This window comes from Amblyomma mixtum, chromosome 3, assembly GCF_055824585.1.
Source record: "Amblyomma mixtum isolate Tamu chromosome 3, ASM5582458v1, whole genome shotgun sequence".
NCBI lineage: Eukaryota > Metazoa > Arthropoda > Arachnida > Ixodida > Ixodidae > Amblyomma > Amblyomma mixtum.
This window is the reverse complement of record NC_143014.1, coordinates 57,242,237-57,266,607: the sequence shown is the minus strand read 5'-3', so window position 1 is coordinate 57,266,607 and position 24,371 is coordinate 57,242,237. Positions and strand designations below refer to the sequence as shown.

The 24,371-nt window shown below is 50.0% G+C and overlaps 2 protein-coding genes across 4 annotated transcripts in view; one reads left to right on the top strand and one right to left on the bottom strand.

Moving 5' to 3' along the window:
- LOC149350282 (protein toll-like) overlaps positions 1-20,067 on the top strand; it is a 28,036-nt gene extending 7,969 nt beyond the window's left edge. For 2 of the 3 annotated variants that reach the window (XM_089579285.1, XM_089579283.1), the window contains 6 exons: positions 4,985-5,697; positions 6,412-7,279; positions 8,919-9,487; positions 9,614-9,755; positions 11,852-12,176; positions 17,506-20,067. In XM_089579285.1, coding sequence (XP_089435411.1) covers positions 4,987-5,697; positions 6,412-7,279; positions 8,919-9,487; positions 9,614-9,755; positions 11,852-12,176; positions 17,506-17,788 — 2,898 coding nt within the window. In that variant the 5' untranslated portion in view covers positions 4,985-4,986 and the 3' untranslated portion in view covers positions 17,789-20,067. Of the gene's footprint in view, positions 1-4,752; positions 5,698-6,411; positions 7,280-8,918; positions 9,488-9,613; positions 9,756-11,851; positions 12,177-17,505 lie in introns of those variants that run through there. The other variant, XM_089579284.1, reaches the window with a different exon arrangement.
- Positions 13,828-17,231, bottom strand: LOC149350283 (uncharacterized). Its single transcript, XM_089582297.1, has 2 exons — positions 17,184-17,231; positions 13,828-15,306 (listed from the first exon to the last, which is right to left on the bottom strand). The coding sequence occupies exons 1-2, from the start codon at positions 17,229-17,231 to the stop codon at positions 13,828-13,830; spliced, it is 1,527 nt and encodes a 508-aa protein (XP_089438423.1).
- Positions 20,068-24,371: the final 4,304 nt, after the last annotated feature.

The window sequence follows — 24,371 nt, the reverse complement described above, 5'->3', positions numbered from 1 at the left end:
GGGTCAAGTCTCTGACCTACTCCAAGTTCCGAACCGTGCCGCACTGCATGCGGGCGCCACCTGACAACGCTCTCTTAGTGCGGCACTTAGAGGGGAGGGGTTCAAACGCTTTTGACCTCGACTGTACCTGCAGCGCCCATGAGGCATTATTTTAAAGGGATTAACCTCGTACAATATGATACACGCACAATATTTCGGGAACAAGGCGGCAAGGTAACTCAGCGTACTCAAAGAAAAAAAGTTAACAAGTCAGTATCAGTGATGAAATATTTTGGCACAGCGCCGGTAAGGATACGGCTGCAGATATGGAAATAATACATCAGATTACCTTATGAATAACTGTTTCGAAATCAGAGCCAAAAACCACGTCATTCGGAAGATCATTCCTGATAAGAATTATGTTGGGGAGAAAAGAACACCAAATCCATTAGCGCAGCATTGATAACTCCTAATCTTTTCAATGTTGTCGGGTCTGTCCAGTACGCAGCGTGGTGCTTTAGATACGTGCTTGACCAATACCAACGCAATCATTGTAAACGCTCTGTTAAAATTTCAGCCTCGGGATTTTTCGCGGGATGGACAAAGTCTGCCAGCCAATACTGTGGCGAATTCTGAGCTGTTTGTACCAAAGTTATAATTCCTTGTCACAAACATTGCATCGCGTTTCTGTACCATTCCAACTTGTCTATCAGCGCATCTGTAAAAGGGCCCCATGCTACACAAGGACAGGGTTAATTGGAGAGACATGGCAGAGGACTCTGCCCTGCAGTGGGCGCAGTCAGGCTGATGATCATGCTGATGATGCTGCACAATAATAATCTAACACTGGCATGACACTCGTCAAGTACAACTTTTCCTAGAGCATCCGACGGTGGCTGTTAACTTCCTGTGAAAAAAAGAAGAAACGACGAGAAGCTTTGGCAGTAATCAGATAAATGCAGGTGTTCCAGTCAGTACGGATGTTGCGAATATAACACCAAGATATTCTATTTTATCGATAGTCTGAACAGTGTCATGATTTAACAGGTATGATCCAACCATTTTAACGCGAAAGTGTTAAAGGCCTCATTACCCAGAAAATTGTGAGCGAAAAATGGGTGGCCCAAATGGCCACCCCCTGGAGAAGAAACCTATCTGGGCCACCTAGGTCACGTGGCCTTGTGGCGTCATCAAAACCTGCCCACAGGATTGTGAGCAAACTGACCACCGTGGCAGGTGGCGGTTAAATCAATGATTGATTGCGAGAGGTTGCTCGGGAAGAGCAACTGGTTCTCACAAGCCCCACTGGTGAGAGCGCCTGCCATCCCGGGGCAGTGGTGCATCCCTTAAACGCTGCACCGTTGCGGAAGGAGTGGTGTAAGAACTACCAGGGACCTATGAATGCAAAGTCGAGAATGACCAATTCCACATATGTGGGCATTAAACATTGACGCTTTCGCGCCATATCCTTAAGGCAGAGCTTACGTGTCCTCTCCAATCTTTTTGTTTTGTTTGTAAATTGCACGTGGTAATGCATGTATACATTTGGCGTCACACCCCATTTCAAGCACCAGTCAAATTTTGCCGTGGTCGTTCTGCGTCACACTGAAATCATCAAGACACGTGACAGGACAATATGTACAAAACACCAGCTTATTCATACAGTACAGACTTATCACTGTTCCAAAAGCTGCAGCCTCTTTTGAAATGCAAGTGATTTCGGAGGATCGTGGAAATAAAAGGCAACACGACGTGGTACGTCACCTTCTCCTTGAAAGTGAACTTTGCACTATGCTTCGGAGCGATGGGTCTAGTGTGCGACCATAGGAATGCTTTGAAGGGAATGAGGCGTCACTGACCTGGGTTCCTAGCGTCAAAAGAAAAGCGACGGGGTACTTTCCGGACAGACCTCATGTTTTTTCTCGAGCGGCAAACATCCGTTTACTACAGTCTTCGACACGAGACACCATTCGAGGAAGTAAGTTCTCGAACCCCAAAATATGCCATATGCAGCTATAACAGCCAAGGCTCTGTAAATTAACCTTTTAAACAAGCTGTTTATTATGGCTTGCGCTATAGCTGGACAAAAAGCCTGCAGTAAATCTTAGACGTTCACAGGAAGTATGGCATACACGAGCTGAACGTCGACACACCTAATATGCGACTTACCTTTTTAGTATGCATGCCTAGCATAACCGCCGTGCCTTTCCTTTCCTCTATCTCTTCCTTTCTCTCTCTCTATCTCTTGTGGGGACGCCTTCGTCCCCTGCGTTCGCTTTCCCTCAACGCACCCCACTGTTGTTAGCTGCCCCCCCGAAAAGCACTCCTCTCGGTTCGGTTACTGTAACTAACAAGGGAGGGCGCTCGCGTCGCAGCGACACCAGCGCCACGGATGGCGTTTTGCTGCGCGCTCGCGGGGAGCGACGGGGTCTCTTCTCCCTCGGCAACGGGAAGCGGACGGACGTTTCGCTCGCAGCTTCGCTCTTCGTCGACGACGGGCGCCTCTCGGCCGGAACTTACTCCCGCCGAGCCCGTTCCGCTCGACCTCGGAGTTTATCCCTTTGCCCTAGCGTGGGCGGACGTTCGCTCGTAGCCGTGCTGGTGAGTCGGACATCCTAGATTCCTCAGTGTATTTTGTTGCTAGCTGGCGTTATTGTTGCTATAGCAATAAATGCCTTGTTTGTGTCAGCCAGTGTGTCGTTCCTTTGTTCCCGCAGAGCAAGGCCCGCCGTGGTCGGCGTGCGCTCAGTAGCGTACGCGACCACGGGGTGGGGTCAGCGCGGTTTTGAACTGAGTCAGCCGCGCTTAAGCGGGGAATACGTATTTATCCCCCGATTTAAACCCCACATCTGGCGCCCAACGTGGGGCCTGCTCTTGGAACTTTGGACGACAGTCTGTTCGGTTCGAGGAACGCTCTTTGTCCGGACTTGACAAGTGCTAGGCCTAGAGTGAATTTTGATCGCTAGGACCTGTGGCATGCTTTCTTGAGTGCGAGGTGTATTGCGCTGCAGCATGTTTGAACTTTTCGACATGCTCAGCATGTTTTTTTTTGTGAAGTTTTCTTCCTGGAGTTTCTTCAAGAACCACTTGGTCCGCATCGAGGGAGCGCGAGGCCTAGCGCCCGCGGAGTTGCCGAGCCCGAAGCGAGTGAGTACGGAAGCCGCGTGGGTGGTCCGAGTTTTCTGTATATATTTTCTCGCTGTCTCTTTTTCGACTCTGGGAGTCGCGGCTCTGGGAGCCGGGTGGCCTGGGGCCACGGGTGCCTTAACGAGCTCGCTGGTATTGCAGCTCGGCACCGGGCGTTCCGACACCGTCCGATACGGTGGGCGCCGATCGCTCAAGCTGCTTTGTGCAGTGAGCGGGGAGGACCACCCCACAACGCTGATGTCTCCTCGCGGCTGCGCGCACGAAACCCGTTTCGGGTCTTTCTTTTGTTGGGGGTCGTCGACCTTCACTGTGGCAGTGAGGCCTAAGGCTATTCATAGCCGCCTGCACCTTGTCAAAAGTGACACGACCACCGGACCGTGGTATTGAGAGGGGGCGCACTTTGCTGGCCACCCGTTTTTTTTTAACCTCGCATGAACCGAGCATTCTCGTTCAACTCAAGAAAGGGCTTTGTTCACTCGAACTTTGCATTGCACAGCCGCCCGACACGTTTTGCTAGCGAGTTGAGCATTGAGCCACCAGGCCTTTGTGTACGCCGTTTCCCCTCCCGTGACCTACGTTAAAGGCGTGCGGAGTGTGTTTTGGCAATCTTTCAGATCCAGCGGGGCCACTCCGGCTTGCTGTCTGGTGCACATCGTCTCGCTGCCGCCTGCTGCGACGGAGCGGCCTGTATCCTGTTCGCCGCATCCATCCGGGGCAGCCGTGGCGAGACCAGACAGCAGCCACCTCTGGCTGCTGTTGCCCTGGCGACTACTGCGGAATCCTGCCCTGCAGTGGTCAACCGGCCCTACTCTTCGCGGGCCTGCGGGCACTTAGTCCGCGGGCCATGCGAGTCGTCCCAGCGGAGACCTTCACGCCGCCTTCGGAATACCGCGGAAGACTGCGTGCACTCTGTCGGCGTGACCTCCGCTGCACGACCTGCCTCAAGTGCATGAAGACCAGGAGACTCCTCCATAGCATGTAACTTGCAGGCGCGTGGGCCTATTTAAGGTTGGGGGGATGTGGGGACGCCTTCGTCCCCTGCGTTCGCTTTCCCTCAACGCACCCCACTGTTGTTAGCTGCCCCCCCGAAAAGCACTCCTCTCGGTTCGGTTACTGTAACTAACAAGGGAGGGCGCTCGCGTCGCAGCGACACCAGCGCCACGGATGGCGTTTTGCTGCGCGCTCGCGGGGAGCGACGGGGTCTCTTCTCCCTCGGCAACGGGAAGCGGACGGACGTTTCGCTCGCAGCTTCGCTCTTCGTCGACGACGGGCGCCTCTCGGCCGGAACTTACTCCCGCCGAGCCCGTTCCGCTCGACCTCGGAGTTTATCCCTTTGCCCTAGCGTGGGCGGACGTTCGCTCGTAGCCGTGCTGGTGAGTCGGACATCCTAGATTCCTCAGTGTATTTTGTTGCTAGCTGGCGTTATTGTTGCTATAGCAATAAATGCCTTGTTTGTGTCAGCCAGTGTGTCGTTCCTTTGTTCCCGCAGAGCAAGGCCCGCCGTGGTCGGCGTGCGCTCAGTAGCGTACGCGACCACGGGGTGGGGTCAGCGCGGTTTTGAACTGAGTCAGCCGCGCTTAAGCGGGGAATACGTATTTATCCCCCGATTTAAACCCCACACTCTACATATTTCTCTCTCTGATAAGTACGCAACCAGTTGGTCAGTTTAGGGTAGTGTCCCAGTTCGAGCTCATGCAGCGATTATGAACAAAAAATTCATGACATATCCCCAGCGTACGCCAGGCCTGGGAATGGAGTTTTCGTTCTTTGCGATGCGCCGATCGCGCGCGGAACACGGTATACGGCTGGCCTATCTCGGCATCCGTCTTTCACCTACTCGGCACTGCGATCTTCGCAGGGATGAGGACGGCAGCTCAGCTGACTCTAGCCGGCCTCGTGCTGATCACGGCCTTCAATCGACGCCAGTGCGAGGCAACCGAACTGGGCGGCCGCTGCCCGATGAGCCTGGACTGGTGTGCCTGCATGGTGGTTCGTCGCGGCCCCCGAGTCCTGTGCAATGCAACCACCGACGGCGACGCTGTGAGCGCTGACCTCTCCAGGCTTGCTGGCTTCGCGATGGACTCGTTAATCCTGGACGGCGTGAACCTCACGACTCTTCCTCCGCGGTACTTTGCGAATATCACTGTCAAGGCTCTGGTGGTGAGGAACACTCCCATGCAGTCTACGGAGGAGGACAGCTTTGAAGGACTGACGCACCTCACGACGCTGGACATGAGCCGCAACAGGCTACGCGCAATTCCGCGGGGTCTAACAGCTGTCCCGACCCTGAAAATCCTGCGACTACCGGATAATTATATAGCCGACTTTGAAAACCTGCGGCCCCTTGAGAACCTGACTGAACTAGACTTATCGAAGAACCTCATCGAGAAACTCCACGGTAATACCCTGAAAGACTTTCCCAAGCTGCAGAGAGTGTGGCTGGGGAACAACCTCATAATCTTTCTGTCAGCGTCATTTTTTAAGGGCGCGAAGAACATAACGTTCGTCGACTTACACAATAATATGCTCACGAATATCTTCACTGCCTTTCAAGGTCTGCACCATCTCATGGTAGGTACAAGGCTTTTAATTGCTTTTTTGTAATCGCAAGCTCAATTCGTAATTTTTACAGACTGCCTGTTCATTATTAAGTTGTGCACAACCTGTTTTTGGTGCCTGGGGAAACTTCTGTTAAGCGGAAATCGGCCACCCAGTGACTGTCGGGCTAAAACGAAGTACGCTGCACCCAAATGATGTGCGATGTCAGCGTACATGGAAGAACCCCAGGCGATTTAAATTAATCCCGTGCCTTTCACTACGGCGTCCCTCATAGCCCATGTGTCGCTCGCTTCGGGATGTTAACCCCACAATTTAATTTATTTACATCTGTGCTCGCAGAAGTGATTAAACATTGTGCTCATGCGCAACGATAGCAAGCACTGTCTACCGCAGGAATCCACGTTTCCAATAAGCAATACGTAATCAGGTTTACAAACAGAGTGCTCCGTTAACCACTACCCGCGCCTCTACATTAGAATGCTGACGAATACCTTTCCGTTTGTTGATTATTTGTAACGGTACTTTGACGTAATCTTAAAAAAAGGCCCGAATAATCTCGTTCCTCGTCCGTATAAATACACGCAGCTTGTTTACTTAGCACTTTCAACTTTTACATGAAGATGCGAACAGGAATATGTGCTTGAGTTGAAGAAATACGACTCTCTTGAAGTCCCGAAGCACAATACTTGTGGCTGCGAGCTTTATTATATATATATCTGTTTCCAGGAGCTCGACTTGTCTCACAACAGAATCATTGGCATCGACAAGCTATCGACGGGAACTACACCTAGGCTCAAAATGCTTCGTGCTAGCTACAACAGCATCTCATGGCTTTCCAAGTTTGGTCCTGTCAACATCGCACTCGAAACTATAGAACTGGTGCACTGCAACATAAGTGAACTGCGCCGTGAAACGTTCAGCCAGCTTCCCGAACTGCAGCGACTTGATCTCTCTTACAACGCCATCCAGTACATTCCCGGCAACTATTTTCACAAGGAGTCGAAGCTAAAGTATTTCTCTGCTGCCGGGAATAAACTCATCAGCATAACCAACACTTTCAATGTAACCAGGCGCATGGAAGTTTTGAACTTATCTATGAATTTTATTGAAGACTTAGAGGATTCACTCTTCAATATGCCGGCCTTGAAAAAACTGACCTTAAGAAACAACCGCATCAAGTTCATTCGAGACGGGACGTTCAGAAGCAACTCTTACATCAAACATCTAGACCTGAGTGGCAACGAGCTGAAGTGGGTCGGAATCGACTCCTTCGAACGTCTTTTCAGCCTCGAAGTGCTTCTTGTGACAGGGACGTCTGTCATGTCGCTCAACGGTTCCCTACATGATCTGCCCAAACTGAGGTACCTTTTCATACACGACAACCGCTTGAAGAAGCTTCGTGCGATAGACTTTGCGAATAGCCCGCAAATCATTTCCATTGATGCGAACCGGAACAATATAACTGACGTCCAGGGAGCCTTCAGAAAACTCGACAACTTGAAGAGCCTGAGCCTGAGGCGAAACCGTCTCAAATCCGTCCACAGGGCGAGCTTTCCCTATAAGCTCGACAAGGTGAAGACGCTTGCTCTGGACGGTGAGTTTATATTTCTCTTTCGTGTAGCGTCTTAGTACAATGCCTTTGCACGCGCCTCTGACGGCTATGAGCTCACGTGAACAACTCAATGCACTTTTGCTTAGTTTATTGAGTGTGATATATTATGTTGGAGCGTTTTGTCATATCCAAAAGATGGCAGCTGAAGATTGAGGTTTTTGCTCCTGTTCTTTGCTCCTGCACGCACTCTTTAGTACATAAAAATCGGTACACTTTTAATGAGCTGATCAAACAACGAAGGTATCGAAGAAAAGTGTGTCAGTAGAAACTTCATTTCGTGCAGGTGTAACATAAAAATTCGGTACATGTTGATTCCTCCCCAGTTGTCTCTAGAGGCTTTCATAGGAACTCTAAATGGATGGCTGGCTTTCTCTGAATTTCATGGTTTATCAATGTTTGCTTTTACACATGACACATTTCGGTCTACCGCCTACCGTTTACAGCTTCGGTTGCGCGGCGGGCATTTTGTAACCACGTACCATTTCTTCGCTGAAATCTTGAAAACGAAATTGTTTGTCAAATAGGACGCGGTTGCTTGCAACGAACAGTGTGTTAACCGCGCAGTCCAAGAACGAGCGTGGTTCTACCTAGCCTTATTGCAACATTAACACTTCTTCTTGGGCGAGTTGGTGCATACTTGATTTGAAGAAAATAGCGCCAGAGCATGCAAACCACGAAAAGACAAGGACGAAACACAAAGCGCTAACTCACAACTAATTGCAACATACGTCTTAGTTATGCCGAATAGCCGTCAATTAAGCCCCACCACCCCAACAGCCCTGAAATTTGCCAATATGTCGTCATGTGTGTTCATGAGCAGGTGCGGACAGAAGTAAACGGAGCCCCCGCTGTTGCCCTGGAACATTTTTTTGGCTTTGCTGAATTGCAATTTGGGGATATGGCACGTGGAGGCTGGTAGTTAGCAAAAAAAAAAAAAAGCGCGGAGACGATGGACGAAGAAAGGACAGACAGCAAGAGTGCCGACTCGCAGATGAGCATTTAATCGCAAAACTCAGAATATGTATATATCCCCGGAAAAGGTTAAAAAAAATGCAGTACCAACTAGCTCAGCTGTCTGTATAACATGAGGCTGGTAGTGATCGCTGGTGCGGTTTCTCATGGACGCATATTATTTCTTCATTTCTATTAGGACAGACTTGATTACACTTTAAACAATTTACTTTTACCCGCACCTTTACGTATTTATATTTCTGAGCGTATTAGTGTATTAATGGGGCTGTGGAATGAGAGTGAAATTACTGAAGATAATTGTGTACTGACTGATGAAAGTGGAACCTCACCTGAATCGTTCAGCTGCTGCTTCCAATCTTCTTCTCAGTTGCATTTCGTCGGTAATTTTAAGATACCTGTCATAGGCTGCCCTATTAAGTTGCTTGCCCTTCTAATTATTTTTCTATTAATCGGCTGGTTTTCTTGTATTTGAGAAGAACAACTAAAGAGCAAATAGTAGGCTTTCTTGTCTTTTTTACAGGCAGCGTGAATGTCAGCGTCGCCCTATGTGTCTGTACTGTGTTAGCGTCCTTTCCGCTGGTTTTATTCTTCCAAATATTCACCAACTCGCCCAACTCTTCACTCTAGCTAATGTCTCCCTTACTTGCAGAGAATCCGCTATTCTGCGATTGCCAGCTTTCCTGGCTCATCGAAATCGCACCTTCGCTGCCTTCAAAAGGTGTCCCAATGTGCCACGGGCCTGAATGGAACCGTGGAAAGCAGCTCTACAGCCTATCGGCAGAGAACCTGACTGAGTGGTTTTCCAACTGCAGCCAAAGCTGCAACTGTATCTGCCACAAGAACACCAGCTTTTCTGCGGCGATCCTCGTCAACTGTTCCCGCAGAGGACTGCAGAAGCTTCCAAAAGAGTTTCCGTGGAAAACTGACCTTCTTGACCTGAGCTGGAACCGTATCAGACAGCTGGACAACAGATTGGTTCAGAAGACCCCGTTTCTCGATTCGCTGCTCATGGCGAATAATCTGCTTTCGGACATCGCAACAGGAGTCATTCCGCGGTCGACGGAAAAGCTGGACCTCACCAAGAACAGGCTGAGAAGCTTCCCTCTTGGCTTGGTTTCCGAGAGGACAGTGGCGTCCATCTGGCTGTCTGGTAATCCTTGGAAGTGCAACTGCGAGGACTACCCTTTTCGGCAGTGGGCCGAATCTCATAGCTACGCGGTGAGCAGACACTGGTAGAGCACGGTTTGAGTTTTCTGAGTTCTTGCACTCTTCGTTGCGGTTCTGTTCCTGGCGCGTAATTTATTGCATCTTCGGTTTCCACTCTTTCCGCTTACGTAAACGCAGATTAGAGATTACAACGAAACCCTGTGCGAGCAAGGACAAAACGTTCTTACATCTGGCAAGAAGCTCATGGACCTTGGAGAAAAGGATCTGTGCCCATCGCGGAAAGTGTTCATCATATTAGCCTACGGAGTTCCTTCTCTGGGTAAGTGTTCGTTTATGTCGGCGTTCGCATAATAAATCGTTGTCAGGTGTCAGATGAAGGTGGTGCGCTACTGTGTTGCCACACAATTGTACTTCACAGTCGGAGCTGTTTTGCGGTGGTCGTTGGCATTCGGCCGAGGTACAGAGCATATCTTCTTGTTTAAAAGCTGTTTTTTTTCTTCTTCAAAAACAACATGTTTTGCCTATAGATGGAGAAACCTAATAGTAGAGCATAACTTCCTTTCCTGTGCCTTGTGTAAACAAATATATATATATATATATATATATATATATATATATATATATATATATATATATATATATATATATATATATATATATATATATATATATTAGAAACATGGGAAGTAGCCCACCGTGTGTCAGCAATAACTAATGGAACTAATGCATGAACAACTGTTTTGGTTCAAGCAAGTTACGCTGTATTTTGTATGAAAAAAGTCAGATGCTTAAATCTGGTGTCAGACCGGTTCAGATAGAAATGAATTGCAAAAATCATCTACCAGTTGCACGCACAACACGCAAGGAAACTGCTGACCTTTGTTGAAATCATCATCAGGGTCGTCTTTTCATCGTCATCATAGTCAGCCCACTTACGTCCACATCAGGGCAAATACCTCTCCCGTCGATATCCAGTTAACCTTGTCTGGCGTCATGTGTGACCGCCCTCTCCTGGCGTATTTCCTGATCTCACCTCGCCGCCTGATAGCGTTAAACGTTGCCAGGTTCGGTTCTCAATGGCGGCCTGCCCGGATCCGGATGTTCTTCGCACTCTGCTCTGCGTAGCAGGTCTGACCGCCGCCTGGACTTTTCAGTTGCTCCGCAGCGGCTGCGGAGCAAGTGGTACGCCGGTACTACGCCAAGTTGGTGAAGTACTTAGACGCTGGGCTCAATTTTTAGTCCGCTGGGCTCAATTTTGGCAAAAAAGAAAAACATTTTTTCCTAGATAGTCCGCTCCCGGTACCTAGTCTGCGCCCTGTCCATTGTCGGCACTAGACACGTAGAATCGCGTTGTGCAGTTAGGATATATTGAAACAGGAAGTCCTGTTTAGTAAGCACTTAAAACAGTCCGCAAAACCCGAATTTTTAACTTTTAAACATGTAAAGCCCTCTGGCTGTGTACCGAAATTTACGGTAGATTGGGCAGCTTTCGTAGGCATAAAAGTACACAACTGTTTGTGTTGAGCTTGTCTTTATATTTTTTTTGTGCTTTGAAATAAGAAAACACTTAGTGTTTTCGTACAACCTCCCTTTACAAAAATTTCTGTACGCAGTCAACAGACTGTCCGTAGACTTTTGTCTATAAAATCTATAGGCTTACTATAGAGTCCTATAGACTAGTATACAGACAATACAAATCCTATACACAGTCTATAAATAATCTATTGATTTATGGCCATATACTTTTAGTCGACTTTTGCTTATAGACTATGAATAGACAAAAGGAAATATGTATAGGAAGGCAATAGAGTCCATAATAAGTCGAGACAGCACAGACCGTTTTTATTACGGCCCGATAAACACGTTTATAGCGTCGAAACGTGATAATGAGTGAAACTAGTTTTAAGTCAGCACAGTTGCTTTGACGTATACGCTCCTTTGATCTCTGATTAATATGCACTTTGCAAGGGATGATGGAGGAATAAACAGTGTTCTTTGGTACATAAGAAAGATTGGATGGTGTTAGCAGAATAGAACGAGTCACGATGCGCATCACCTGTGCATGACAGCTGCACAAACCAGCACAGTTGGTGGACAGGTGTGACATCTGCACTTCACAACGCTGAAACTCACAATGCGGATTGATTTACATATGGTATGCGCATAACGATGAGGTTTCAAAGCTATTACTTAGTTGCGTGAAACTGTGGCGCTGTATTCTTCTTCAAAAGGCCAATTTTGTTCCGTGCAGAAGTCAAACAAAATTCTGTAGAAATAAACTGAACATGTTTACTTGCGGCCTTGAATGCAGTTATGATAACCGTCACTGTAATAACCGAGTCCAAGAAAAACGAAAAAGAGTTTTTTATCTATATATTTTGAGGTGCTGATTACTGTTGCCGGCTTTTCCCGCAGTGCTGGTGGTCACAGCCATGGCCGCCGTGACAGCCTACCTCAAGTACAAGCACGAGATAAGGGTGTGGCTGTACGCGCGAGGCATCTGCCGCTCGCTCCAGTGCATCAAGGAGGACGATATTGACGAAGACAAGGACTTCGACGTGTTCCTCTCGTTCAGCAGCAAGGACCGCGAGTGGGCGTATAGCGAGCTGCTACCGAAGGTCGAGGCGAACGGTTTCTCGGTCTGCACCTACGACCGGAACTTTAAGGGCGGCTTCCTAATCCAAGACATCGTCCAGGAGGCTGTGTGTTGCTCCCGGCGCACTCTCTTGGTCGTCACACAGTGAGTACTACCAGAATTCGGGGTCGAAGGGAAAGGCGTACTGATCAACAGAGAGTGAGTGTTGCAGCAAGCTGTGCGTCGCATCAATACGTAATCACCAATAGCGAGAAGTTTATTACCTGAACAGGGATGGACTCTGGTTAGTCTTGTCTTAAACAACAATGGCATTTTTTTTTCGCGCAGAAACTGTGCGTTTAGTTTTAATGGCGGTAACGTGTATATAAGCATCTCTTCAGAGCCGCCAGCATTGTCTGCGGTCTGTAGACTTCGGAGAAAGAGTGAGCGAAGGAAGGGGCCTGAGTTGAGGCGAAAGGGCCAAGAAGGAAGCAGATCACGCTAACTCATGCGTTCGGCGCGTGTGTTTCACAGGACATCAATTAGCGGGAGCCCATGGCACGCCAGGCACTTGGCGACCATGTCGTATGATTGACATCAGCGTGCCTACGATGCATCATCACAGTAGCTTTTATGCTTCCATCATCGGGCATAACCTAGCTATGCCGACCTTTGAGAAAACTTGCAAAAAGCGTGCAGAAACGGCCGCTTTGACGAGAGAGGAAAGAGGGAAGTAGGAGAGGGAAGACGAATAGAGGTGGGAGGCGATGGCTGGTGGATGTGGGTGAGTAGAGAGCGGATCCAGCGTGTCACACTACGATTGCTCAGTGTACGGTCTTATTTGAGAAAGTGAACAGGCAGCTGCGTGCTATATCGCAGGGGACAAGACGCGCGATCCATATTCTTCGAAATCGAGGTAGCAGCTAGTGCTAGTAAGGACGCGTACAACCAGCCACCTGCGCCATAACAACAGAAGCATATCACAAGTGCATAACTATGGCAAAATTCGTGATATTGGCAATCGCATTGGACGCGGCATGTTATAAGTTTATAATGACGACGGTGATTGACGGACTGGATCGCGTCACCCGCTCACACGGTGTGGACCCGTCAGCGGCTGCGGCTGCTCCGTCCGTGGTGAACACTAACGCATACTTTGCTGCATCAACCGGATTGATCGTCTATTTAATGTGACAGTATTACACCCCGTCGATGGTCGGTGTCACGAAATGCGCTGATTGGTCGAGAGAGATCAAGTGACCTTGTGACGTCATTACAACCTGCCCACCATGGCAGATGGCAACCTGGCCACTGGATTGGGAGCAACCAGCCCACCGCGACAAGTGGCAATTATATTAACGATTGGTGGAGAGAGTGAGTGAGTGAGTAAACATTTACTGAAGAGGATGGTGGCTTGAGCGCATGTGGGTGAGCCCTCAGTTCAGGGCTCCGGAGGCTTCTGCCAACCTTCTGGCGTTGAGAAGGAGCGCTGCCTGATCGTCGAGGCGTGCGCTGGTCAGCTTGACCTTGTGACGTCACCACAGCCTTCCCACCGCGTTGTGAACAGCCTAGACAGAAAATCGAAATCAGAAAAAAATGTGATGTATGCAAATGTCGGCACCGGCACAACATAGCGGATACCTGCTCTGCGACTAGCGGTCTGCATCTGGTGGTTGATCGACCGACAATTCCTAAGAAATCGATGCAAAAACATACAGAAATTGCAACAGAAGCTGCGACAAATGTGAAATCTAATGCTATCGTATTCTTCTCTCCCGGTGACATAAGCGTCCTCCTATTTGGATTGCTAAAACGTTTATTTGGGGCCTGCAGTAGAACGCGCGCTCCGGACGGCGCGGCCTGGGTCCCCGCTCGCCGTTGCCGGCTCGCTGGGTCCCTGCCGGGCCAGCGCCTCGATGACCTGCTGGACGGCCCAAAGTTGTTCCTTTTGTTCGTCGCTCCCTGCGGCTGCTTCCAGTCGCGGCGGGATCCTTCCAGACTTAGCTTCTTCCTGGTACTTGCTGCAGTTCCACAGAATGTGTGCGAAGCCGGCCGTCTCCGTTCGGCAGACTCTGCATTTGTCTGTCGGGTGCGTCTCCGGATACATTCTGTGGAACAGCGACGGGCTGGGGAGTGAGCCCGTCTGTAGCTGTCTGAATAAAACGGCTTGCTCTCGACTGAGCCCCGAGCAAGGGGGTGGAAGGGCTCTGCGAGCTAGGCGGAACGCCTTGGTTATTTCGTTGTATTCGGTCATTCGGTCCTTGGTGCTGAACCACAGCGGCCAGTCGACCGCGGCGCGGTCCGTTAGCACGCGCGCCTCGGCGTGTGCCGTCTCGTTGTGGTTGGCGTTGCGGTCTGACGCCTCGCCCGCGTGCGCCGGGAACCACTTGATTCTCACTTGTTTGCTGCCATCGTCGTTCTTGGTTGCCTGCAGTATGCGCACCGCTTCCTTCGCTATCCTGCCTTTGGCGTAATTTCTCACCGCCTGCCTCGAGTCGCATAGCACCGTGCGGCAGTCGCGGTCGGCGATGGCCAGGCCGATGGCCACCTCCTCCGCTTGCTCTGCCTTGGGGCATCTCGTGCTGGCGGTCGTGCGAACGGTGCCGGTCGCGTCGACGACGACCGTCGTGAAGCCGTGTATCTTGGCGTGCTCAGCCGCGTCAACGTAGCGTGCGTGTGTGTCGGCCGCGTGCTGGTCTATCAGCGCCTTGGCTCTCGCTGCTCTCCTCCCTTTATTATACTCCGGGTGCATGTTCTTCGGTACCGAGTCCACTCTGATGTTGCGCCCGATCTCATCGGGGACGGGGAGCTGCGTCTGCTCCCTGCCTTGATATCCAATTCCCAGGTTGTCCAGGATTTTCCGGCCGGCCTTGGTCGTAGACAGTCTTTCGAGTTGTGCGGCGCGTTGGGCCTCCGCTCTCTCCTCTAGCGTGTTGTGCACCCCCAGCTGCAGGAGGCGTTTGGTGCTCGTTGTTTCGAACAGTCCCAGTGCCCTCTTGTAGGCTCTGCGGATGAGTACATCTATCTTGTTTCTCTCGCTCTTCTTCCACTTGTGGTAGGCCGCCACGTACGCTACGTGACATATGACGAACGAGTGGATCAGTCTGGTCAGGCTCTCTTCCCTCATTCCGCTTTTCTTGTTCGTGACTCGTTTGAGTAGTCTCGCGGCGTTCGCCGCTTTCGCAATGAGCCGGGTGACGGTCTCGCCGTTCCTGCCGTGCGTCTCGATCGTCATTCCCAACACTCTGATCTTGTTGACTCTTAGTTTTTTTTTATCCCGCTGGTGCGTGGGCTTCTAGGTAGGTGGGTTGGCGGTGGGTAATGCTTCTGGATGGTAGAGCTGGGTGGGTCGGTGGTGGATGGCGCTTCTGGAAGTCGCAGGTATCGGGGTGGGGTGGGACAATAGGTTGAGAGTGGCGGTAGGTGGATGGGCAGCTCCTAGCTAGGGGGTTGAGCTCAAGAAATGACGGCTAGGTGGTGCTTCTGGAGGATAGTTGCTACTCGTTTGGGCTGGAGGCTTCACTTCAACAGACGTCAGATTTCCGGGGGGACAGTAGCAGTAGTAGTCAGTAGGTGGTTACAATCGTGGTACTGCGGGTTACCAACGCTTGCTGGTCCTCACTGTGCTTTGCAGTTGCTGCATTTGCTTTGGATGCTACTTCCACACATTAATATGTGACGATGGTGTTTCTGTTTTGGGAGGGCTTCAGTGGGTGCCTTATGGTGCAAGAAATGACGGCTCGGACTTGAGCATCTTTTCGTATAGTGCGTTTGCGGGCAGCGTGCCGGCAGCATTCGACATTGATTAGATAAAAGTTTTCCCTCTTTCTTCGTCCTCTGTTCGACCCGCCGCAGGTTTGCGGCTCTGGCCCCGCATACGTGCAGCGTTCAGTTCAGAGCACGACGCTTCGCCTCGGTTGCCACCGTGGCTCTCCCGCAACGCGAAGTGCCATGTTGCCGCTGGCAGCTGCTACTGTGCAGGCGCACGCAGGACGCGCTCCGTCCGGCTTTTGTGCTTTTATGCGGACGCTGGATGTCGGACAGCGGGAACCATCGCGTTAACAGCTGGCGCTGTAAAAAAAAAACGCCGACGCATCATGGCCGTGCTTACTCGCCGGACAGGTAAAAAATCTGAAGATATGTCGGCCGACAAATTGGCGAAGCACTCTAGCTGCGATGTGGATGCAATGCCTTTCTTGATGACGGAAAAGGATGGGGCACATGTCCAGTGTTCACCAATCCAGATCATTTTAAAGGACTACAGACACCTGATTCTAGTTGCATGTGATGCGTTAGACATTAGAATACATGGTTAACTATTCGCCTACGACCATTAAATAATTTATAATTGAATTTCTTCTCTCATGTTTCGGTTTCATCAGCCGAACGATGGCTGTAACGTGTAGTTGGTGTTTAGGTCACGTGAGACACTAAAAAACTGAAATATGATTGCTGGTACGTAATTTTAATTGACTACAAAACTTTATAAAGTTTTGTAGTGAAAAAACAGGCTGGATATATCCAGCCTGTTTTTTTTGTAATTGTTGGAAAAGTGGTGTGCTCAGTGTGTCTGCTGCCTTTCTCATTTCGCTTGAATCCTGCACCCGCTGAGTCTTTTCTAAAACACATTACCTACTCATTCCTCGGTTCTCGCTCCAAACACGTAAATTTCTAGCGCTACCTCCTCACCTTTCAATGTTATATCGTTTTGGAATATGGAGAGAGATTGTGTCCTAAGGTTGAAATAACCAGTGCGGACGTTTCTGAGAAGTTTGTTGCTCGAAACTGCCCTGTTATGTGCACAGAGTTGCGGGAGGCCATCTTTTCCCTCTTTTTTTTTTTTTAAGACAGGGAGAAGATAGCCTCGCGCAACTCTGCAGGGCAACGAAAATTTCCTGGTTCATTTTTATTGCTCTTTTTCTGAGGACTGAAAAAATGTTTGAGCTCCAAAGTGAGTTATAGGCACCGAGAGAGCGGTTTTTCATATCTTAAAGAGACCCTGAATTGATTTTCATGATCATATTCTAAAGCAACAGATGTGTATAGGTGGTCTTTGTGAGCATTCACGTCAAATTTCTTGTATTCGAAGATGGTCAGCGTGGACCTTATAATTTATTGCTGCTCTCAGCCAATTAAGGAGACACCACATCGCGCATTCTTAGCAGCCCGTACCCCGATGGCGTAAAGTGTGCAGTCTAGGAGAGCCTCCACATTCAGCATGCTTAGCTACGTGGACGGGATGGGGATCGGCGGGGCGAGGTCCTGAACTGCTTTTTTTTTCCTGTTGGTCGGCGTGTATGAGTGGAAAGGGGAGAGGAGGAACATTATTTTTAATCGCCATTATCTTCGGTTTCAGTGAAACCATGCTTAAAAATTTTTGCCGTGCAGTGACGAGTGATGGAATACTAGCCGCTTGTGCTCTTTTCCTAACCTCTTCATTTCATACTTTGTTCTATACATTTTTTTCGTCTGTTTTTTTCTTTTTCCCTATGAGGAACTACGTGGAGAGCGAGTGGTGCCGCTGGGAGTTCCGCGTGGCGCAGCACCGCGCCCTGGAGGACAACATCAACCGGCTGGTCGTGGTGGTCGTTGGCGATGTCTGCCCCGAAGGCATCGACGAAGAGCTGCAGCGCTACATGCAGGAGACCAACTACCTGCGCTGGGGCGAGGCCCACTTCTGGGACAAGCTGCTCTACTCGTTGCCCAAGAGAGACGCCCGCACCAGGGTCATCCCGAACATGCACCCACTCACGCCCGTAGCTCCCCCGGCCACCTGAGGGCGGCGAGGGCTGGGGCCGTAGCGGTCACGCGCTTGCGACCGTCGACCTCTATCTCTCTCTTTCATTGTTCTTGTATTTTTGTGAGTTGCGCAACCTTCACGCTGTTACCGGGGCCACGGACGTCATGTGTGCGTGAGTGTACACTCACGCACACACCGCCGGTGTGCGATGCGATGCCAGTGCACGCTGAAGAACCCCAGGTTGCCTAAAAACCAGTGAGGCATCTCGCATAGCCCATTTGCAGCTTTGGGACGTTAAACCCCACGTACCATACCATACCATACCATACCATACCATACCATACCATACCATACCATACCATACCATACCATACCATACCATACCATACCATACCATACCATACCATACCATACCATACCATACCATACCTACAAGTTCTCATCCACTCTTTCTCTACTCCAAGTACAGCTACGTTTTTCGCCACAGCACAGCTACGTAATCCCGCACAAATTTCACTTCTCAGCTTTCGTTTCACTATTTATTCTTCATCTGTTTCATTTGTGCATTGATGTGATGAGGCCGGTGGTGTCTGACAAGGGACATTAAAGCGCTACTGCTCAGTGGCAGTGCCTGTGGCCAGGTTGGGTGCACAGTCAGAGAAATCACAGCAGCTGTTTAGTTTATGTTCGCTTTATGCAAGTGGACGCGTAGTGTCGGAACTACCACAGAACGATCGGCAATGCCCACTGTTTAGCGCACATAGCATTACTGCGAATATTAAGCGCTTATCTCTTTTTTTGGTTCATTTAAGAAATTTTGTAGAAAAAAATGAGGAAATAATAAAACGCTCTGCTTTCAGAAGAATTACTCTCCTCTACCAGAAAGATGAAATTTAACATCTTTTAACTATAACTTCTAGCTCATGCGTATATTGTAGTGTTAAATATTGTTTCTCATAAGAATCTGTGAAACAAAATCACGATGAATGCATTCCAGCCACTGCTCTTCGCACACAGCGTGCATAAATATCGTGGTAGCTGACTGTTGCATCAAACTATGTAATGACTACTAATTAATTCCTTGGTCTGAGTTGTTTTACGCAGTTAACTGCTTTGAATCCCGATTAAAATCACGGTTAGAGTCACTGATGCATTCATACTGTCGTACGCGCAGGCGCAACTGATGTATTTCGTTTCAGGTATACATCTGATGGCATGCGCTTATGCCAGTGCAGGGAGAAAGTAATCTGGAGCCCTTCACTACGGGGTCTCTTGTGCAGTTTTGGGACGTTTACCTGCACATGCCATACGGTTTTCTCCGAGAAAAGCTGCCCAAGAAGGAAACAGTGAGCTGTTGGGGAAAAACAAAGTAATTGGTCGGACTAAGCACACTGTAGCTATAAAACGAATGTACGTACATGAGCACGCAGGACGCTACAATGCTTGAAATTACAAATGCACGCGCGTAGTCCTCAGGGACGCTGGAAATATTACAAGTGCACACCGAGACGCCGCGCACTCCTCGCAAAGCTATGGGTCAGGAATATTAGATAGGCACGAGTGGTAAGAACAGTGGCTTCGCTTTGCTCAGACGCAAGTTAACTGCATCGAACAGCGATGGTACCTCGAATAATCTGCGGTTGCCTTACCATCACTGCCTGCAAGAGACCATGGCGTAGGCAGCTGCTCACGTGGACGGCTTGCACGTCGCGCTACAGTTCAACAAAGCTTCACTGTATAACAAAATTTTCAGCAAAGATAGCGAAAGGTTAGCACTTGCTTGATGACACAAGTTGCTGCAACCCATATTAACGAGGGAGAGAGAGAGAAGGTAGACCGAACTGCGTCCGGTCAGCTACTTTACTGCGCTCATGCTTGTCAACTGCATTCAAAATACACTTGAAAAGCAATGCTATTCCTGTTCATGGCAGGAAGTAGTTTCTTGGTCGTGGAAACGCAGATCAGCTGCTGCTGCGCCTTCAAAACAGAAAATGTCCTCCGCGCAAGCGGGTAGAGTCAAATCCTGGGCTGTGTCATACGCAATCTAGCTCACGGGCACAAAGTTTGGACAGCGAATGACGCCTGATATGCTACACAGCACGTTGCTGCGCAGTTGTTCACTCTCCAGCCCGTAGAAATGCCCTGTTGACCGCAGTCCGAATTCTGGCGCAAATGCGGGAGGACAGCAGTGTTATTTTTGCCAACAGAACATGGTCCATGAGTACGGCAGTCTTAATCAAACCACGAGGGAACGCGTAGTTATATTCATTGAATAATGCACAATTTCTACAGGTAGCGCGCATGTTACGATCCCAATGCATATTTACTATTTTGCGTTAATGCTTCCGATTACTTCGGAATATTAAATTTAGCAGCAGTTTGCCGATGACAAAGTCCTAATTACAGAGCCTCACGTTTGAGGCGACATTATTTCGTGATCTTTTTCACAACGTCCCATCAATGTTCCTCTCTTCCCACTTGCCATTCATGCCTGGAAGTGGGAAACTTTGGGGGCGACTGTGGTTGCCAGGCTATGGATGACGATGGCAAGACGGACGAAGTAGGCGCCTTGCACACGGCACCACTGTGCAGCCGCTAAAACCCTCCATCCGCTCGCCAGTTGCGGTCGTCTTCCACCCACAACGAAGATGTAGCAAACTTCTGGCTCATCAACTCCTGCTGGCAGCCATCCTGTTGTAGCCTCCCTGTGACCTCAATCTCCCGCTGACCCGTAACTGTGGTGCATCTGATGTTATTGTGCTGCGCGGCTTCGTGTGTGAGTTTCTCCGGCCCTTCCTGGAGCACACGGAAGCCAGATAACAACGCGCAGCACGGGCACCACCAGCGGGGTTCTGTCAGAAGGTGAGGGAGACCAGCGGCAGTCCAGCAGAGAGCCTGCAGCTGGTGCACAAGTTCTTCCTCGTCTTCTCTGACGTCGGGGAGGACAGACGGCGCAAGGGCACCAGCCATCTCACCAGAGTCGCCGTGGGACAGAAGACTCCAGCAGCATCCTGGGCTAGATCTTGGGGCAGGATGGCGAGTGCTTCTCCGCCTTCGGTGGTGTGGAGGCCTGGTGGCGTAAGCGCTGCTGGTATGCGCACAACAGGGTCTGTCCAGAGCCAGATGACGTCAGCAGCATCCTGGGCGAGATCTTCCAGCAGGAGCGCGAGTTGTTTCGTGTCTCTGATGTTGAAGGCAGATGAGGCAAACACACCAGGTGCCTCAAGATCGGGGCTTGTCGTGATTCCGGGGAGACGACTGACAGCGCGGTCGAGAACGAGGAGCACGATGTGGCCACCCTCGAAGTGACGACGGTACAGGCCGCATCCTTCGGGTACCGTTACGCGCCGGATGTTCACAAGGACGACACGGTACCCTTCCTCGGCTCCAGTTTCGACCTGGTGTTCATGCTGACCTGTACGCTCTTCTGTATCCTCAGGAAATGGCAATTCCATTTGGTGGATCATGACTACGAGCCGGTTCTTCGGAGCACCGGACAGAAGAGGGAAGTCTAATACCTTTGCGGCGCATGTCTTGTCGTAGGCATCCAGCCGCTGGTCATTTGGCAGGCGTCCGCAGGACGCAAACAAGCATCTACGGAGCCACCACTGATGATGCCGCTCAAGTCTGTTGGGGTGAGGAGCCGTCGGAGTAGGGCGCACAACAGCAGACTCCAGCAGAGCAGGGGCTCTCCACCTGGCAGCTATACCCTGGGCTCCAGTGTGCCGCCAGGCTTCTGCAAGAAGGGCCCCGTGGCTGGGCTCAACGTCGACGCAGCCCTCTTCGAAGGCCGCCAGTGCCGTCGGTTTCGGTTTGAGCGAGCGCTGAGGCGTCATCTGGTCACCCTAGACTGGTAGGCAGTCCGAGGGTGGCTTCGGTAGCTGATCGCAGCTGCGAAGTAATCCTTGTTGGTCAGAGGCAATTCTGAGCGGGCGTGGTACGTTTTTTCGGTGTCTTGCGCCGAAGGCGGCTCGAGGACACGTGCGCGAGAACCCTGTCATCATTTTCTTTGCTCATGAGACGCTCAGGTGGTAATCCGATGCATTGTGGACACTAGCCTTTATTGACCGATCGATTAACTCCTTTTTGTCAGCCTAGCTTACCCCTGCTCCCCCTTTCTTTTAAAAAACTTCTGATGGGCATTTAATGTTCTAAGCGTATATTAACGAACCAGTTAATCTCACACACGTTGCATAACATCGGTGTCACTTTTTTGCCACCAAAAAATGAAATTTTGGGAAGTCACACGACCTTGCCAATCAACAAAGTAGTTTTTCACTGAGAAAAGGAATTTTCAAAGCTGTAGTGCTTCTGCACCGTAAATTGGACCGAAGTAATTGCAGAAGTGATGAGTGACTTTCCCACATTGTTATCGCATCTAAGTATATACTGCATTATGAAATCATCCGCGCACAGACGTAATTTAATATTCCGCAGCTTGTAAAGAATATGAGTGTTTTAATTCAACTGCATTATTGTTATGCTGCCACGACTGCATAGCCTTTGTCTTCAGACTACCTATTTTGGACTTCTTATGAAAGGTTCCTTGGTTTATCCTCTTCATATTAGAGTTTACTGTTCACAACTCAGGTGCGTGGTGTATACGAACCTGCCAAGTTTTGCGGGTCAGTGGCTACCGCACTCGCCTGCTGTGCGTGAGTTTTGGATTCCGGCCGCGGTGGCCGCATTGCGCTTTATGCAAAATTGGGAAATTTAAAATTTAAGAAATAGATTATAAAACCATGTATAAAAATTTTGACGCATGCCAAAAAACCTAGGAAGTTAAAATCTTTCACAAGTCATTCACTAATGCATGCATATCCGATACTCTTCGTTTATTTTTTGTGCGTGAAAATCTGTCGCAAGTCTTTTAAGAAAGCACACGTTAATGAGAGTGAAGAACTTTATAAAAGTACACTGCCCAGTCGCCCCGGGTTCACTGCATGCATATTTGCATAGGTAGGAGCAAGAAGAGCTTTCCATGCTATCCAGGTGAGCTTCGCAGAGGGAGAGGAAGATGAAGGTTCGTTGAGTATCATAGCCACACAGTTATTTTCACAGGTGCCTCTCAACATGGCGAAAATTAGCTGCACGTGTTTATTCTCACCCACTAGATTGGAGTTATTTTGTGCGAGTCCGAAATTATATACGCCACTTTTTGCTTCTGAATTTCTTGCTATTGGTTCGACCCTTCAAAAAGAGCCCCGCTATATTTCTCATGGAATTAATCTCTCGGACTGCCTCTCAGTCTTGGCAGCGCTTGAAAGCTCGAGGACTAGTCTCTTGCACCGATCCCTAATGCTCTTTGCTCCCTGTAAGGGTTCGGTAGCGTTCGCGGGGGTCATGGGAACGCGGCCGGGGGTGCTCAAAGCGAAGCGTCTCCTTTCTTGGAACGCGGCCGCTCGCGAACGCGCCGGCAGGTATACGGGTGTCCCCCCACCCGCGGTACTGATTCGCACACGTGCTGGCACGGATGTCTATTTGTGTTTGTTTTTATTTTGTGGTGGAGAGAGTGCTCTACCTTACGGAAGCTGGAGGGCTGGCCATGCCCTGGATGAACCAATGATGTTAAGAGCACAACATGATTGGAAGCTGCAAATGTGGGCCGGGCCTTGATGTCTTTAAAACCGGGCTCCGGTGCCAGAAAAAGGGTTCTGCGCTAAGGTGAGATGCAACGCATCTTCGGCCACGCCGAGTAGGGGCCTCCCCTAGTATTAGCCAGATCCACCTTTTTGTTGTTGTTTGTCCTTGTGCCGTTAATTTGTCTCGAGTGTCTAAACTTCTGTACGCTGTAAATATCTGTACATAAATCTTCAGTTATTGCCTTTTTCATCCCTGCGTGTCAACACATCTTGAGACCGTCTCTGACGGGGCACCGCTGGTGCAGAGATCAAGCTTCAGTCTTCGAGATAGATAACCCGTCTCTGGCGGGGCACCGCTGGTGCAATAAGGAAGACGAAAGAACCTGTGTGGATCTTTACTGGCGCAGTCGACAGGATCCTGCGGTCATCGGAAGACGGCGCAGGAAGAAGAAATTGAACGCGGGATAAAGGCGACGGCCAGGCATCAGCAGCGTTCGAGAAAGGACCTGCGGAGAGACGGCGGCAAGGACGCAAGGACCACGGCAGTAGTCCAGCGACGCGGGACTGCGTCCGGTCAAGGAAGCAGCGCGTCGGGAACTCGACGATCACCGGCGGCGGACCAGCGGCGTGCGACAGCTCATCGCAGCGTCCGGGGAAAGTGGCGGTGGACCCCGACGCCAAGGAGCTGGCAATGCGGATCGACGCATCGAAACCGTGAGTTTCCTTGGTCGCATTGTTCACGTCCCTGTGTTCGAGCCGATAGGACATCTGAGGGGTACGGAAGGCGGTATGGAGAGCTATCCAAGCCTGCCCTCACTTGATGTGAAGTACCGAGTTGAATTAGCGAAGGCGCGTTTAGCGTACTTTCAGGCTGAACTTGCGAAAGTAAATGGAGGAAAGGCGCCACTGTGCGAGGAGAAACCTCAGGATGTTAAGTGCGTCTTGGAGGAATTAGAAGCAAAGCGCCAGCAGCTAGCGCTGGAGCTCGCTGAGCTCAAGGAGTCTAAGAGAGCTAGTGAACTAGCGAGGGACAACTAC